At 42.3% G+C, this 15,033-nt stretch overlaps 2 protein-coding genes across 2 annotated transcripts in view; one reads left to right on the top strand and one right to left on the bottom strand.

Annotated features, from left to right (window-relative positions):
- msh4 (mutS homolog 4) overlaps nucleotides 1-4,677 on the top strand; it is a 115,619-nt gene extending 110,942 nt beyond the window's left edge. Inside the window, exons 20-21 of the mRNA XM_059647700.1 lie at nucleotides 1,288-1,376; nucleotides 4,166-4,677. Of these exons, the coding sequence (XP_059503683.1) occupies nucleotides 1,288-1,376; nucleotides 4,166-4,360 (284 nt within the window). The 3' untranslated portion in view covers nucleotides 4,361-4,677. The remainder of the gene's footprint in view (nucleotides 1-1,287; nucleotides 1,377-4,165) is intronic.
- Nucleotides 4,678-5,448: 771 nt separating this feature from the next.
- On the bottom strand, nucleotides 5,449-13,307 carry LOC125456379 (ankyrin repeat and SOCS box protein 17-like). Its single transcript, XM_059647699.1, has 3 exons — nucleotides 12,919-13,307; nucleotides 8,249-8,528; nucleotides 5,449-5,655 (listed from the first exon to the last, which is right to left on the bottom strand). The coding sequence occupies exons 1-3, from the start codon at nucleotides 13,305-13,307 to the stop codon at nucleotides 5,449-5,451; spliced, it is 876 nt and encodes a 291-aa protein (XP_059503682.1).
- Between the last annotated feature and the right edge of the window lie 1,726 nt (nucleotides 13,308-15,033).

Here is a 15,033-nt window from a genome sequence, read left to right as displayed (position 1 = left end):
AGGCTATTCTGTTTCCATTAGTTAGCATATCAATAACTAGGACAATTTCAAAATTGTAAGCAAGAGAGTTAAGAGTGAAATGAGGAGAAACATCCTTACTCAGAGAGTTGTTAGGATTCGGAATGCTCTGCCAGGGTGGAGGCTGATTCCAAAGGAGGTTAAAAAGCGAGCTGGAGATATGTTTGAAATTGATGACATTTAGAGGACTATGGAGATAGGGCTGGAGAGTGGGACTAGCTGGGTAGCTCTTTCGGGAGCCAGTACAGACCAGTGGTTTGAATGGTCTATTGCATTGTAAAATTCTATGATTCTATCCATGCTAACAAGTTTCGAGCTGTGCAAATCTAGACTCCACCAGCACCTTAATCAGCCGAATCCTTCGGTTTAAGTGGACTGTGACTGCAGGGCACCCTGTTGTAATTTGGCCTGAGTTCTTTGATAGGACTTCCCAAATCAAGAACCTTTGCCACTTGAAAGAACAAGGACAGCAGATACATGCATATGCTGTCCACTTGAAATCACATAGCAGCCTGCCTTGACCATATTCAGAATCCTGCAGCTTTCTCCCTGATATCACCATGGGAGCACCTTCACCATGTGATCTGCAGTGGTTAAGAAGGTGGCTCACAAGCACTTTTCCAGGGAGATTAGGAATGGACAATGATGTTACCCCTGACAGCTACACCCTGAGAATTAAGTATTTAAAACATATTCGTTTACTTGAAAATGCAGAGAAAGGTTAATCAAAACCAAGGTGAAAAGTAATACAATGGAAAAGATGACAAAGACATTTCTGAAACTAAATTCACAGCCAGAGTTAGCTTAGTTATAAAACTTGTTTATTCAGAATTCTTTGTATTCAAATACTGCTTGTACTTTTTAATTCATTTCATAGAAATATGGAATCCCAACAGCGCGGATAGAATCCATTTGGCCCATTGAGTCTGCCCTGACCCTTCGAATAGCATCCCACCCGGACCAACCCACACCCAGCCCTCACCATGGCTATCCTCATAATGCTGCTTTTACAATGGCTAATCCACCTATCCTGCACATCTTTGGATTTTGGACAGAAACAAGAGTACCCAGCAAAAACTCGGGATGCGCAAATTCCACACAGACAGTCACCCAGTGCCGAAATTGAACCTGGGTACCTGGTACTGTAACACAACAGTGCTAGTCAATGTGTCCTTGAACTATTGGCCCCATATTGTGCTACTTTGAATGCAATGATCAGTCATATAGCTCCCTTCCTTAATATCTTTTCTGTCCTTTTTTTTGCATGAGGTTTGAAGGCCGCTGAGGTTTCATCTCTTCCCCCATCAATAGTGCTCGATGCTAAAGAAATTGCTTCTCACATCACCAAACAAATATGGGTAAGCATAATTTACACCAAGGCTACCAAAGTAAGATTGAATGATGGATAGCCCATCAGATGAGAAAATTATACTTACCTTTGTACTTAAAAAGTATTTGCATCACAATAAATATTGTAGAAATATACATGTGCAGAAAACACACTTTAATGTTGTTGAGATAATAAAATGTGAGGCTGGATGAACACAGCAGGCCAAGCAGCATCTCAGGAGCACAAAAGCTGACGTTTCGGGCCTAGACCCTTCATCAGAGAGGGGGATGGGGGGAGGGAACTGGAATAAATAGGGAGAGAGGGGGAGGCGGACCGAAGATGGAGAGTAAAGAAGATAGGTGGAGAGGGTGTAGGTGGGGAGGTAGGGAGGGGATAGGTCAGTCCAGGGAAGACGGACAGGTCAAGGAGGTGGGATGAGGTTAGTAGGTAGCTGGGGGTGCGGCTTGGGGTGGGAGGAAGGGATGGGTGAGAGGAAGAACCGGTTAGGGAGGCAGAGACAGGTTGGACTGGTTTTGGGATGCAGTGGGTGGGGGGGAAGAGCTGGGCTGGTTGTGTGGTGCAGTGGGGGGAGGGGATGAACTGGGCTGGTTTAGGGATGCAGTGGGGGAAGGGGAGATTTTGAAACTGGTGAAGTCCACATTGATACCATATGGCTGCAGGGTTCCCAGGCGGAATATGAGTTGCTGTTCCTGCAACCTTCGGGTGGCATCATTGTGGCAGTGCAGGAGGCCCATGATGGACATGTCATCAAGAGAATGGGAGGGGGAGTGGAAATGGTTAGCGACTGGTTTCCATCCCCACCCCTGTCTGCTTTCCGGAGAGACCACTCTCTCCGTGACTCCCTTGTTCGCTCCACACTGCCCTCCAACCCCACCACACCCGGCACCTTCCCCTGCAACCGCAGGAAATGCTACACTTGTCCCCACACCTCCTCCCTCACCCCCATCCCAGGCCCCAAGATGACATTCCACATTAAGCAGAGGTTCACCTGCACATCTGCCAATGTGGTATACTGCATCCACTGTACCCGGTGCGGCTTTCTCTACATTGGGGAAACCAAGCGGAGGCTTGGAGACCGCTTTGCAGAACACCTCCGCTCAGTTCGCAACAAACAACTGCACCTCCCAGTCGCAAACCATTTCCACTCCCCCTCCCATTCTCTTGATGACATGTCCATCATGGGCCTCCTGCACTGCCACAATGATGCCACCCGAAGGTTGCAGGAACAGCAACTCATATTCCGCCTGGGAACCCTGCAGCCATATGGTATCAATGTGGACTTCACCAGTTTCAAAATCTCCCCTTCCCCCACTGCATCCCTAAACCAGCCCAGTTCATCCCCTCCCCCCACTGCACCACACAACCAGCCCAGCTCTTCCCCCCCACCCACTGCATCCCAAAACCAGTCCAACCTGTCTCTGCCTCCCTAACCGGTTCTTCCTCTCACCCATCCCTTCCTCCCACCCCAAGCTGCACCCCCAGCTACCTACTAACCTCATCCCACCTCCTTGACCTGTCCGTCTTCCCTGGACTGACCTATCCCCTCCCTACCTCCCCACCTACACCCTCTCCACCTATCTTCTTTACTCTCCATCTTCGGTCCGCCTCCCCCTCTCTCCCTATTTATTCCAGTTCCCTCCCCCCATCCCCCTCTCTGATGAAGGGTCTAGGCCCGAAACGTCAGCTTTTGTGCTCCTGAGATGCTGCTTGGCCTGCTGTGTTCATCCAGCCTCACATTTTATTATCTTGGAATCTCCAGCATCTGCAGTTCCCATTATCTCTTTAATGTTGTTGAGGTTTGCCAGCATTTTAAGTGAGTCTTTTCATTACCTGATCTCTCACCTCCAACCCTCCTGATCTCTGGTAGTCTCAAGATAGGTCATCTAAGCTCCCATCAGTTTGAACCCCTCCATAAGCCTCACATTATTCTCCCAACAATGCCATTCAACTAACACTCTGCCTTCAAGCTCCTGGCATTGGTCTCCCGTTGGCTCCACCCGTGTGCCATCCTGCTCCATCAGCTTCCCAATACTGGTCTCCTGACAGGCCTGTGCTCACGGCTTCTTACCTTCCAGTAACAAAGTCCAAAGCGACTGATCACTCTATTGAGTGATTAGGTGATACTTGATATTTAATTTTATCATGTTTACCATTTTTACATGAAACAAACTGCTCAAAAAATCAATTACTTTCATCTGGATGTTGCTTGCAATTAGAGATTAATGTAATATAATGGCACTGTCCACCAATGGTGGTGAGCAAATTTCTTCCCTTCGGCCCCACTCTTCTGCACAGTATTTGAAGAAAATAATACTTTAATTTATGTAAAACATTACAAAACTTCAGGTCATCCCAAAGAATTTTAGACCCTGTTATTTCTGAAGTGTAGTAACAGTTATAATGTAGGAAATCCAACAGTCAGTTTGTGTACAGTAAGATTCCACAACAGCAAGGTGAAAATGACCAGATTACTTCTTTGATGTTGATTGGGAGATAAATATTGGGCTGGGGAGAACTCTTCTGCTCTTCATGTAGTGTCTTGGGTTCTTTTATTTCCACCTAAGACAACATTTCATCCGAAACACATTCCACTCTATCAGTGCAATACTACATCACCTCAGTACAGTACTGCGAATGTCAGTTTAGATTATGAGCTTGTGTCTTGATTGGAAGTTAATTCCACGACAATCTCATTCAGATGAGATTGCTGCCCATTGAACCATGACTGATCCTATAAATATGACAATGTGTGATAGTAGTCTGATTTTTGACTTTGTGTTTTTTGCAAAATTGCAGCGTAAACAGAGAAACACTGCTGAATCACTGCAGCAGAGAGCAATGCATCACCTAGCCACCAGACTAGTGCAAACAGCAAGAAACTCATGCTTGGATCCAGATCGGTTGAGAATGTACCTAATGGGCCTCCGGAAAAGGTACGAAGCAGACTGCCTCGCAGCTCAACAGTCTCCACAGGCAGATACATCCCTCTGACAACAAGTTAGTTCTGAACAAGAATGAAACCATTTAATAACGAACGCTCCAAAATGTTGTGGTTATTTGAAAGAAAATGTTGGCCCAGATTTACTGTCAAAATAAAGATGCAATTAATGTGTGATGCACCCTGGATTTCTGGCAAGGAAGAGAGAGAGCTAGGAATCACCACACATCACTGGCTGATTTCTAGTACTCTGCTATCAGCCTTATATATACAGTGTTTGACCCTTAACCTCCATGAGTTTCATGAAGTTGTTACATTTGTACATCAAGTACCCATTTACCTCACTGAAGAGAGTCATGGCAGCTGATTAAGTACCCTTTTTTTTGATGGGATTTACCTTTTAGCTATGCTATTTCACTTCTAAGGCTCAGAAGTGAAACAGTTTAAAGTGTGATGTTTCATTCCTGCAGATTGTAAATTGTTGGCATTTAAAAAAAATTGTCCTTTCTGCCTTTTCTCTTTTAGTCTATTGTTATTTCTTCAGTCTTTATTTCTCTTTCTGTCTCAGATTTTAGACTCAATACCTTATTGATTTTAGTCTTTCTGCTTTCAATTCATTAATCTTCAATTTCATTGACTCAGGAGACAGATGCATTCCACTGCCCCCACGCTATGCTATCACCAGCTTGCAAATGCAGCAATTGTGGTGTGAATTGTATCAAGTTGAAGGGTGAAGGGAAATGCCCAAATTGACTGGTATTTACCACCAGATACTCCACTCCAGAGAATTCTAGGTGTAATGTTTTAGGTCAGGTTTGACATAGTACAAATTTAAAATTTGTAAATGATTGTCTTCTTTTGAATTCTGTCATTTCAGTTTCTGTGCAATGTGTGAAAGCCTTTCCAAAGCATTGGTAAGGAAAAAATAAAACAACTGCAAAATTTGCTGGAAATTGAGTTTATTGCATGTTGTGCAGCAATAGGACGTGATGTAAATGCTGTAATAATGAATTGGTTCTTTTTTTCTTTCCTGAAGGGTCAGGATTTTTTTCTTCTCTCTGTTGTCCTGGTCTCCAATCTGTTAAAACAGGCTGGCAGCCAAGGGAGAGGGTAGATGGGGAGGAGGGAGATTTCTTCATCTTTATCTTTCCAAATTCAAGTAATTCTGAAGCAATTTGGGTAGCGGCAACAAAGAAATTCCTTTAGGCAGCCCACTATTGGCTAGCAGGGAGCTTCTAATAGACATTCTGCAAAGGTGAAGGAGCTCACAGGGCTCTTGATATCTTGTCACAGGAATGTAATCCAACCAGTTAGAAACGAGGGGTTGCCGTCTAAAACTAATATACGCCTGAAAACAGAAGAAGGGGAATGCATTATATTCGGTATCTGCCTTTAATATCCTGATCCTTCTGTACATCTTTTCCTGCCATAAAGCTGTGTCTCCACTTTCTTTTTGAAGCTGTCTAACAATGGGTTGATTTTAAAATTCATAGCTTGTTTTCAAATCCCTCTGTGGCCTAGGCCCTTGCCTATCTCTAGAAACTCCTCCAGCTCTCCGAGATCTGTACTTTCCCAGTTCTAGCATCTCTAAGATTACTAATTTTAATCATTGGAGGGTGTAACTTCGGCTACCCAGGCCCTAGATTTTGAAACTTTCCCTCTAAACCTCTTTGCCTCTCTCTCCTCCTTCAACATGTCCCTTACACCTAACTCTTTGGCTAAGCTTTTGGCAATCAGCCCTAATATCATCTTGTGTTGCCTGTATTGTGTACTCTTGTGTAGTGCATTAGGACTTTTTATCTGTGCTGGGGAAGTATTCTGCAGACACTGGTAAATTGGAGAAAACTTTAAGCTTCAAACCTTGCCACTGTTGTCAGTCAGTTCACTCATGAAGAGCTGCAAACCAGCAAGGCCCCAAGCCAGTCCATGCCTGATACCCACATTATTCTCTGTATTCTGTGCTTGCTCCTCTCCACATTTTCCCCTATTTAAGAACACTGTTGTTTTTTGTAACCATACCATAAGGATTGAAACAATTTAAGAAAGTGACTTATCACCATCTTCTTAAAAGGAATTAGGAATGGACAATAAATTCTATCCAGCTACACCATCAATGCTGCAATCGCAACCTACCTCTTTTAAGAATATTTCCAGCATACCACAGGCAGTGGAATTCCCTCTCCAAATGGGAACCAAGCATTTGCCAGGTATTTGTTCATATCAGAAGGGAGTACAAAAAAGCAGAGTATTATTTCAATGGAGAAAAAGAACTGAAGAAAGCTGCAACACAAATGAACTTGAGGGTATAATGTGCATGAAACACAAAAAAAAGTGCAGCAGGGAATCAGGAAGGTGAATGAAATGTTGGCCCTTATTTCAAGGGGGTTGAAGTGTAAGTGTAAGGAAGTCTTACTGCAACTGTACAAGGTGCTGGTGAGACCACATCTGGAGTATGTGAGCAGTTTTAGTCCCCTTATTTAAGGAAAGAGACTATTTAATTGGAGTAGTTCACCGAAGGTTCACGAGGATGGGCCCCATAACTCAGGAAAGATGTACTGGCCCTGGAGCAGATTCAGAGGAGGTTCACAAGAATGGTCCCAGGAATGAAAAGCTTAATATATGAGGAATGTCTGAGGACTCTGGGTCTATACTCAGTGGAGTTTAGAAGGATGAGCAGGCGTGGTGCGGTGTGGGTCTAATTGAAACTTGAGGAATACTGAATGGCCTGGAGACAATGGATGTTGGGAAGATGCTTCCATTGGTAGGAGAGACTAGCACGCAAGGGCACATCCTTCGAGTAAAGGGAAGACCTTTTAGAACAAAGATGAGGAGAAACTTCTTCAGCCAGAGAGTGGTGAATCTTTGGAATTCATTGGCACAGAAGGCTGTGGAGGCCAGGTCATTGAGTATATTTAAGATGGTGATAGATAGGTTATTGATTGTCAAGGAGATCAAGGGTTGTGGGGAGAAAGCGGGAGAATGGGGTTAAGAAACTTATCAGCATGATTGAATGGCAGAGCAAATTTGATGGGTTGAATAGCCTAATTTCTGCTCCTATGTCTTATAGTCTTATGATGACCCCTGGTATGGAGGGATTGTCTTATGAGCAAAGTCTAAACAGGTTGGGACTCCACTAGAGTTTTGAAGAAAGGTTACTCATCGAAACGTATCAGATTCTTAAGGGACTTGACAGGGAGAATGTCAAGAGGACGTTTCCCCTCTTGGGAGAATTTATGACCCAGGAGAATAGTCTCAGAATTAAGTGGTGTGAATTTAAGACAGATGAGTAGGCATTCCTTCCCTTTGAGATTGTGATTCTTTGGAACTCCTTGCCACAGAGAGCTGTGGGGGTAAAGGTCCTTGTGTATATTTAAGGACAGATTCTTGATCAGTTGGGGAATCCAGGGTTACAGGGGAAAGGAAGGAAAGAGAATGTCAGGAGTGTCAGATCAGCCATGATCCTATTGAATGGCAAAGCAGGCATGAGTGGCCAGATGATCTATTCATGTTCCAATTTCTTATGGTATTTATAGGTACATAGCTAAAGAACCATCAGCTTAAAACAACAGCTTGCATTTTTATAGTGTCTCTCATCATATCATGCCCCAAAATGTTTAATCAGCGTGTTTTGCAGAATATAAATTAATATAAATACGACAGATGGCCAGAAGTTTGGTCAAAGGGATTGTCTATAATGAGAGTCTTAAAGCAGAAGAGAGAGTTTTATGGAGCAAACTTCAAAGCGTAGGATCCAGGCATCAGAAGGTAAGGCTGTGAATTGAGCAATGTTAGAAGTCAGCAATGTACAAGAACTGGAGAAGCACAGAGCATCTGGTGATTATTGAATTAGAGGAATTTCCAGAAGCAGGGAGGCCTTTGGTCTATGAGAAAACAAACACGTAACTCAAAAGGAGTCTTGCACGGCCGTCAGCAGAACGTACCTTAATTTGTGCGACATTAATGCGATACACCACTCTAACGCATAAACCGAGACACAGTTTTGCCTCCTCTATTATATTTGTTGACTCAAGGTTATGCACCCTTGCTACTGATGTTGGGTAGAAGAGGATGATGAGGATTGTGGACGTGGGACTTTCCTCCCTCTCTAGTATCCCATACTGGAGTAAAATCTTCAGAATGTCTGACTGCCTGTTTTGAGCTACAAAGTGTAAGGGGGTCACACCGCTCAGTGGGCTTGGATTGTACACTGGTGTGAAAGTTCTGAAATGCAAACAGGAAATTCAGAAACCCACTTAGTAATAACACGTTAGAAGTAGCCTCTACTATAGTTTAATATTTGCATCATTTTTAAAAAAGAATTGTGCATGTTATTCAAATGCCAATGAGAAACTGATGCATAGATTAACAGTGTTGCTGGAAATGATCCTCGAACTCCCTCTCTAATGGCATTGTGGGTCTACCTATACCAAATTGTCAACAGTGGTTCAAGAAGGCAATCACCACCATCTTATCAAAGACAGTTAGAAATGGACAAAAATAGTGGCCCAGCCAGCAATGCCCACATCCCAATGAATGAAATAAAAAAAACTTACTTTTATATCTTTGAATGTTGTAGTGATTCTTTCACTTAACATTGTGTTTATTTACTGTTATTTTGAAATCAAAGTTAAATAGGGGAATTACCTTAGAATTGTTTCACTATACCAATTATACAAAATTATACAAAAGTTTGGGCAAAAAGATAGAGGATGAATAGAGAGTCAGAGAGGGAAGGAAGTAAGGTCGAAATTTGAATGAATACCATGACGGCAGTTAAAGCATTTGCTTTTAAAATCAGATCATTTATTTTAATTGTGAAAATCATGCTTAAAAAAAGGAACATTGTTGGCAAAGGTTTCTCATGCAAGTTCTATTCATGGTTCTTTTGCACTGGGAACTAACTACAGACGAGGAAACATGTGTGTATGGGGCAGAACTCTGCTCCATTGTCACCCTGATTGGCTAAAGCAAGCTACTTCTTGTGACATTTCATACTTGTCAGGTGGAGGCAAATTAGGAGTCATAACAAAAAACAATTAGTAATACATCCGATGAGAACAAAGAACAATACAGCGCAGGAACAGGCCCTTTGGCCCTCCAAGCCTGCGCTGACACATTTTGCCTTTCCATACTAAAACTGCCATCAATTACAGGATCCTTATCCCTCTATTCCCTTCCTGTTCATGTATTCGTCTGGGTGCTTCTTGAAAGCTGCTGTTGTGTTTGCTTCCACCACCTCCTCTGGCAGCACATTCCAGGTACTTGCCACCCTTTGTGTGAAAAACTTGCCTCACACATCTCTTTGAAACTTTCCCCTGCCCCTTGAATCAATGTCCCTTAGCAATCAACCCGTCCGCCTGGGAAAAAGCCTCATACTTTCCACTCTATCCATGCCATTCACAATCTCATAAACTTCTTTCAGGTCGCCCCCTCAACCTCCTGTGTTCCAGCGAAAACAATCCCAGTCTAACCAAACTTTCTTCATTACTAAAATCCCCCAGGAAACATCCTGGTAAATCTTTTCTGTGACCTCCCCAAAGCATCCACATCCTCTGGTAATGTGGTAACCAGAACTGTATGCAATATTCCAAGTATTGCTTAACTAAAGTTCTACAAAGCTGCAGCATAAGTTATCCATCCTTATACTCGATGTGCCTTCCAATGAAGGCAAGCGTGGCACAGGTCTTTTTTACTACTTTATCTACCTAGCCTGTTACCTTCAGTGATTGTGGACCTGCACGCCCAGATTCCTCTGCATATCAATACTCGTAAGGGTTCTGCCATTCACTATAATTGCCTCCTGTACCTGACTTCACATTTGTCTGGATTAAACATAACCTGCCATTTTTCTGCCCATTCCTCAACTGATCTATATTTTGCTTTATCCTCTAATAATCCTCCTCATTATCTGCAGCTCGATCAATTTTGTCCACAAACTTACTAGTGAGACTAGCAATATTTTCTTCCCAAATCATTTATGTATACCATAAACAGCAAAGGTCACAGCAGTAGTCACAACCCTCAGTTCCAAAAAGCATCTTTTGATTGCTACTCTTTGTCTCCAATGACTAAGCCAGTTCTGTATCCATTTTGCTCACTCACCCCTTATACCATGTGACTTCACCAGTCTGCCATGAGGGACCTTGTCAAAGGCTTTACTGAAGTCCATGTAGACAACATCAACTGCTTTCAGAACCTCCTTAAAAAATTTGATCAAGTTAGGGAGGCATGACCTCTCCCTCATAAAACTACACTGTCTGTTGCTAATAAGCCCATTTGCTTCTAAATGCGTACAGATCTTGTCCCTGAGAATCTTTTTCAATAATTTTGCTACTGCCAATGTGAGGTTCACAGGCCTGTAATTTTTATGATTATCCCTCTTACCCTTTTTAAACAATGGGACTGCATTGGCTATTCTCCAGTCATCTGGGACCTCGCCTGTGGCCAAAGAGGATACAAAGATGTCTGTTAATGACCCAGCAATTTGTTCTGTTGCCTCCCTCAATATTCTGGGTTAGATCCCATCAGGACCCAGGGATTTATCTACCTTAATATAACTTAAGATGCAGAACACCTTTTTTTAAATAACAATTTGACTCAGGGATTCAACATTCCCTTCCTTGACATCATCCTCCAACAATTTCTTCTCTTTGGTGAATTCCAACACAAAGTATTCATTTAAGTCCTCACCTACTACTTCTGGCTCCACACATAGATTCCCTCCTTTGTCCTTAAGTGGGCCAACCCTTTCCTTGAGTACCCTCTTGCTTTTTATATATGTATAAAAAGCCTTGGGATTCTCCTTTTAGCCCTTCCAATTCCTTATTTAAGTTATTTACTTCAAGGGCTTTGTCGGTTCCCATCCTCATGGACATACGCTTCTCTAGAAAATAAGAGGAGAAATGTCTTTCCTCAAAAAACGATGAGAATATGGAACTGACTGTCACAAAGAGTGGTTAGGAGGATAATATGAATGTATTAAGGGGTTTTGATAAAATAAATAGAGAAATGTTTTCAGTGGGGGCAAGAATTGGTAGCCACAGGGCATAGACAAGGTCATTGGCAGAGGAACTGGAGGCAACACAGGAAAACCTTTTATGATATATTGGACTATCACAGTCTGGAATGCACCACTTGAAAGGCCGAGAGAATTAGATTAAAAACTTCCAAAAGACAATTTTGGAGGATGATAGTGAAAGGGCAGGGGGAGAATTAATGATAACTCTTTCAAAGAGCTAACATAGCCCAATGGGCTGAATGACCTACTCTTTGTCATTTTGTGATTTCACTTCTAGTTTAAACAGTGCTGGGCAGAGAAGGGAGGAGGATTCCTTGGGTAGAGTGTATGACTTCTTTCCTGAACTTTAAGCATGTCAGTTGTCAGCAGGAATGCTCAATCTCCGCCTGCACACACATGTTCACACAGCCTTCCATTGGACAGAAGTATTCCAATTGGAGCCAGGCTGGCTGAAACTGAAAATAACTGCTGTGTTCTCAGATGCAGAATAAATACCTGTTTGATTCTTCCATTGTGAAGTTTAATTGTGTTTGAAACAATCATAAACTTACAGCTTTTTGTGTACGACTCAATTGATCAACAAAATAATAGTAATGTGCATTTATGAAATGTTTTTAACATAGGAAAACAAAGTATTCACATGAATGCAATAATTAACACAAAACATATTCCACGATAAAATATAATTAATACACCCAATCTCAAAAGCATGGTCAGATGAGGACTGTTGCATGAAACTGGCATCTGTGGCTGAGTCAGGATGTTCATTTCAAGCCCCATAACAGCATCTTGAACATGAAAATCTTTACTGATAAATCAGTTTGGTTACTTCGAGAGTACTTGACTGTGTGAGGATGACGGTGGTGAAGGGTGGGGTGTATAGATGTGGTGGTTGGGTTGGTTGCTGAAATCTACAAGATAAGACATGAGACAACTCTGTATGTCATGTCATGTGGATGTAAAAGAGCAAAAGAGGTCTCTTCAGTGGCTTGACCAATAATTATCTGTCACTGAAATCAGATAATCTGGTCGTTAATGCATTGTTGATGTTGGCATCTTGCTGTGTGCAAATTGACTGCTGCACTTTCTACTTTACAGTAGTTGCTACACTTCAATAAAGCATTTCATTGAAAATCACTTTTTAAAAATTCATTCGGGGGTGTGGGTGTTGCTGGCTAGTTTCTGCTTTATTGTTCCCACCAACAATAATATTTTTCAACATGAAACTGTTGTCAATTGTCAGAAAACTCCATCTGGTTCCCCCATGTCAGTTAGGGAAGGAAACTACTGGCCTGACTGATATGTGACTCCAGACCCACAGAAATGCTGCACCCTGAATTCCAGATTTTTATTGAATTCAAATTCCATCATCTGCCATGGCAGGATTTGAATCCAGGTACCCAGAACATTAGTCTCTAGATTAATAGTCTAGGGTTAATATCACTCGGATGAGATACTGTGGAAGTTACAGTATAAATGCAAGGTTTCCTTCTTTTAAAAGAGGATAATGAATGATCTACATTCAAAAGCACAATCAGAAGTGGATGATTGGTGGAATTACATAAGGACTGTTAGCAATTACCAGTAAATTACCTCCAGATCAATCCCAGCTGGTTGCCCCTGTCTCCCAGATAGCTGACAGTTTTCTCCAGTAGTTTTTGCACCAACAGGGAGCTGACCTTACGGGCAAACAGCCAGTACAGGATGGTGTTGATGCAGATCTCTGTGAACTCCAAGTAGAAACTGAGGGTCCTCTTATCCCGGGGCCGATGGACGAAAGTGATGTAATCAGAGAGGAGGGAATCAAAACCCGGTGCATCGACGTGGCGAAGGATGTGTGATAGGGTATGGTAAATGAGTGGCTCCCAGTTGCGGTATACTGGACCCAGTAACCTCTTCACAGCCACTTTCTCCAGCAGCTCCCCAAAAACAGTCTGCCGTAATTCTAGCTCTTTACAGCACCTTTCAGCGTCGTCAGACATACCCCTCCAGGACACACACACAAACCAGGGTCTTAGCACCGAGTCCCCTCTCACTGTAGGTTACCAAGTCACCCTCGTTTATAAAAGCCTCAAACCAACTGTGACATCTTCTTTTATTACATAAACCAGATTTTGACATAGTTGACAAAGTGACATCACAAAAACCCTAGAAGGACTTCAAAATTCATGAAGGGGTTTGATAGGCTAGATGCAAAGAAAATGTTTGCACTCATAGAAACAAAACTAGATGGCCTTAACTTAAAGACTTCCACTAATAAATCCAATAGTGAATTTAAGGGAGGTTTCTTACCGAGAGAATAGAACACAGAATATAGAATAGCACAGGTGCTTTGGCCCACGATGTTGTGCCAAACTTTTACCCTAAACCTAAGGTCTATCTAACCTCCACCCCTACCTTACACTATCATCCATATGCCTATCTAATAGCTGCTTAAATGTCCCTAATGAGGCCGACTCCACTAACCTCTCTGGCAATGCATTCCACGCCCCAATCACTCTCTGAGTAAAGAACCTACCTCTGGCGTCTCTCCAATAGCTACCTCCATTCACTTTAAAACTATGTCTCCTTGTAATAGCTACCTCCACCCTAAGACTTTCCAAGGCTCATCACTCCCTTCACCAGGAAGAAGCTGACAGGATTCAGAGACCAGTATACTCACCATTGCACCATGGCAGCCAGAGCCAAAATAGTGAGAAGATGGAACTCATTCCCACCTGAGGTGAATATTAAGGGGAAGGCAGAAAGTACATGAATGAACAAAACAGGGAAATGATATTGGGGTTCAGTGAAGTCTAAGAGAAGCCTTGATTGGAATATATATTCCAGCATGGGTCAATGGACTAAGAAAGCTTTATCTGTGCTGTGAATTCTTTGCATTTTCATCTTTTTCATGGTGTGTGTAAATCACTAGTTACTTTCACTTCATTTACTTATTAAGAAATCTCAAAGACAATCAATTACTTTATTGCAGGTAACAACCAAAAAATTGTGAAATTTAGTTACAAATCCAATCTTTGTCTGTCTTCAATTGTGTGCAGGGTTTGTTCCTTGTGCAGTGTTATTCTTTGAAGATCTGCTAAGGAAGAGTTCTGGAGTTGAATTCTTTTACAGTTTTCTCTCAAGTTTTTGGTGTGACATTATTGACAATCCTTAAGATTCTTTCATCCCCAATGCTGATTACACTTCTGGAGACCTCAAGTCTGTAGCTTATCTTCTTGTCAGAATTAACTCAGTAGTCCTTGTCACATTTGGAGTTAACTGTTTAAAACAACTGTCTTTCAAATTTCCCATTTACTTCAGGACATTTCTTCTGCACGCAGTCTTAATTGCTCATTTGTCATCAGGCAGCAGGTTATCAAGCAGTGTTACTCCTCTCTCCCAAGAAACAGCTTGCTTATGTTTCTATGACTCCATCTTTCCAGGGATGGCTAATTAGCATGGTGTTTTCAATTCCTTTGGAACAATTCCTCCTTATCCCTTTCATCTTGGGAATCAATTTATTCCAGAAAGAGTTATTGCTGATACTTTCAGTCTCTGAAGTAATGAAAGTCCTGAAGTTTACACTACCACAATGGTGTAAGGCCAGTTTCTTGGATTTTGTTTCTAATACCACCTATAGTCTCAGCTTGTTGCCCCTCACTTCTTTCGAACAACAATTCTCAAAAACAATGATCCCGACCCCCTTTACTTGGCCATTTATCCCAT

Source organism: Stegostoma tigrinum, chromosome 8, assembly GCF_030684315.1.
Source record: "Stegostoma tigrinum isolate sSteTig4 chromosome 8, sSteTig4.hap1, whole genome shotgun sequence".
Lineage (NCBI taxonomy): Eukaryota > Metazoa > Chordata > Chondrichthyes > Orectolobiformes > Stegostomatidae > Stegostoma > Stegostoma tigrinum.
The sequence above is the reverse complement of the archived record's forward strand: the minus strand, read 5'-3'. Positions and strand labels throughout refer to the sequence as shown.

Coding starts and splice junctions, on each gene's coding strand:
- LOC125456379 (XM_059647699.1), bottom strand. CDS start 13,307: ATGTCTGACGACGCTGAAAGGTGCTGTAAAGAGCTAGAATTACGGCAG. Junction 8,529..12,918: donor CAGCTGGGATTGATCTGGAG/GTAATTTACTGG, acceptor TTTGCATTTCAG/AACTTTCACACCAGTGTACA. Junction 5,656..8,248: donor TTAATGTCGCACAAATTAAG/GTACGTTCTGCT, acceptor TTCTGTTTTCAG/GCGTATATTAGTTTTAGACG.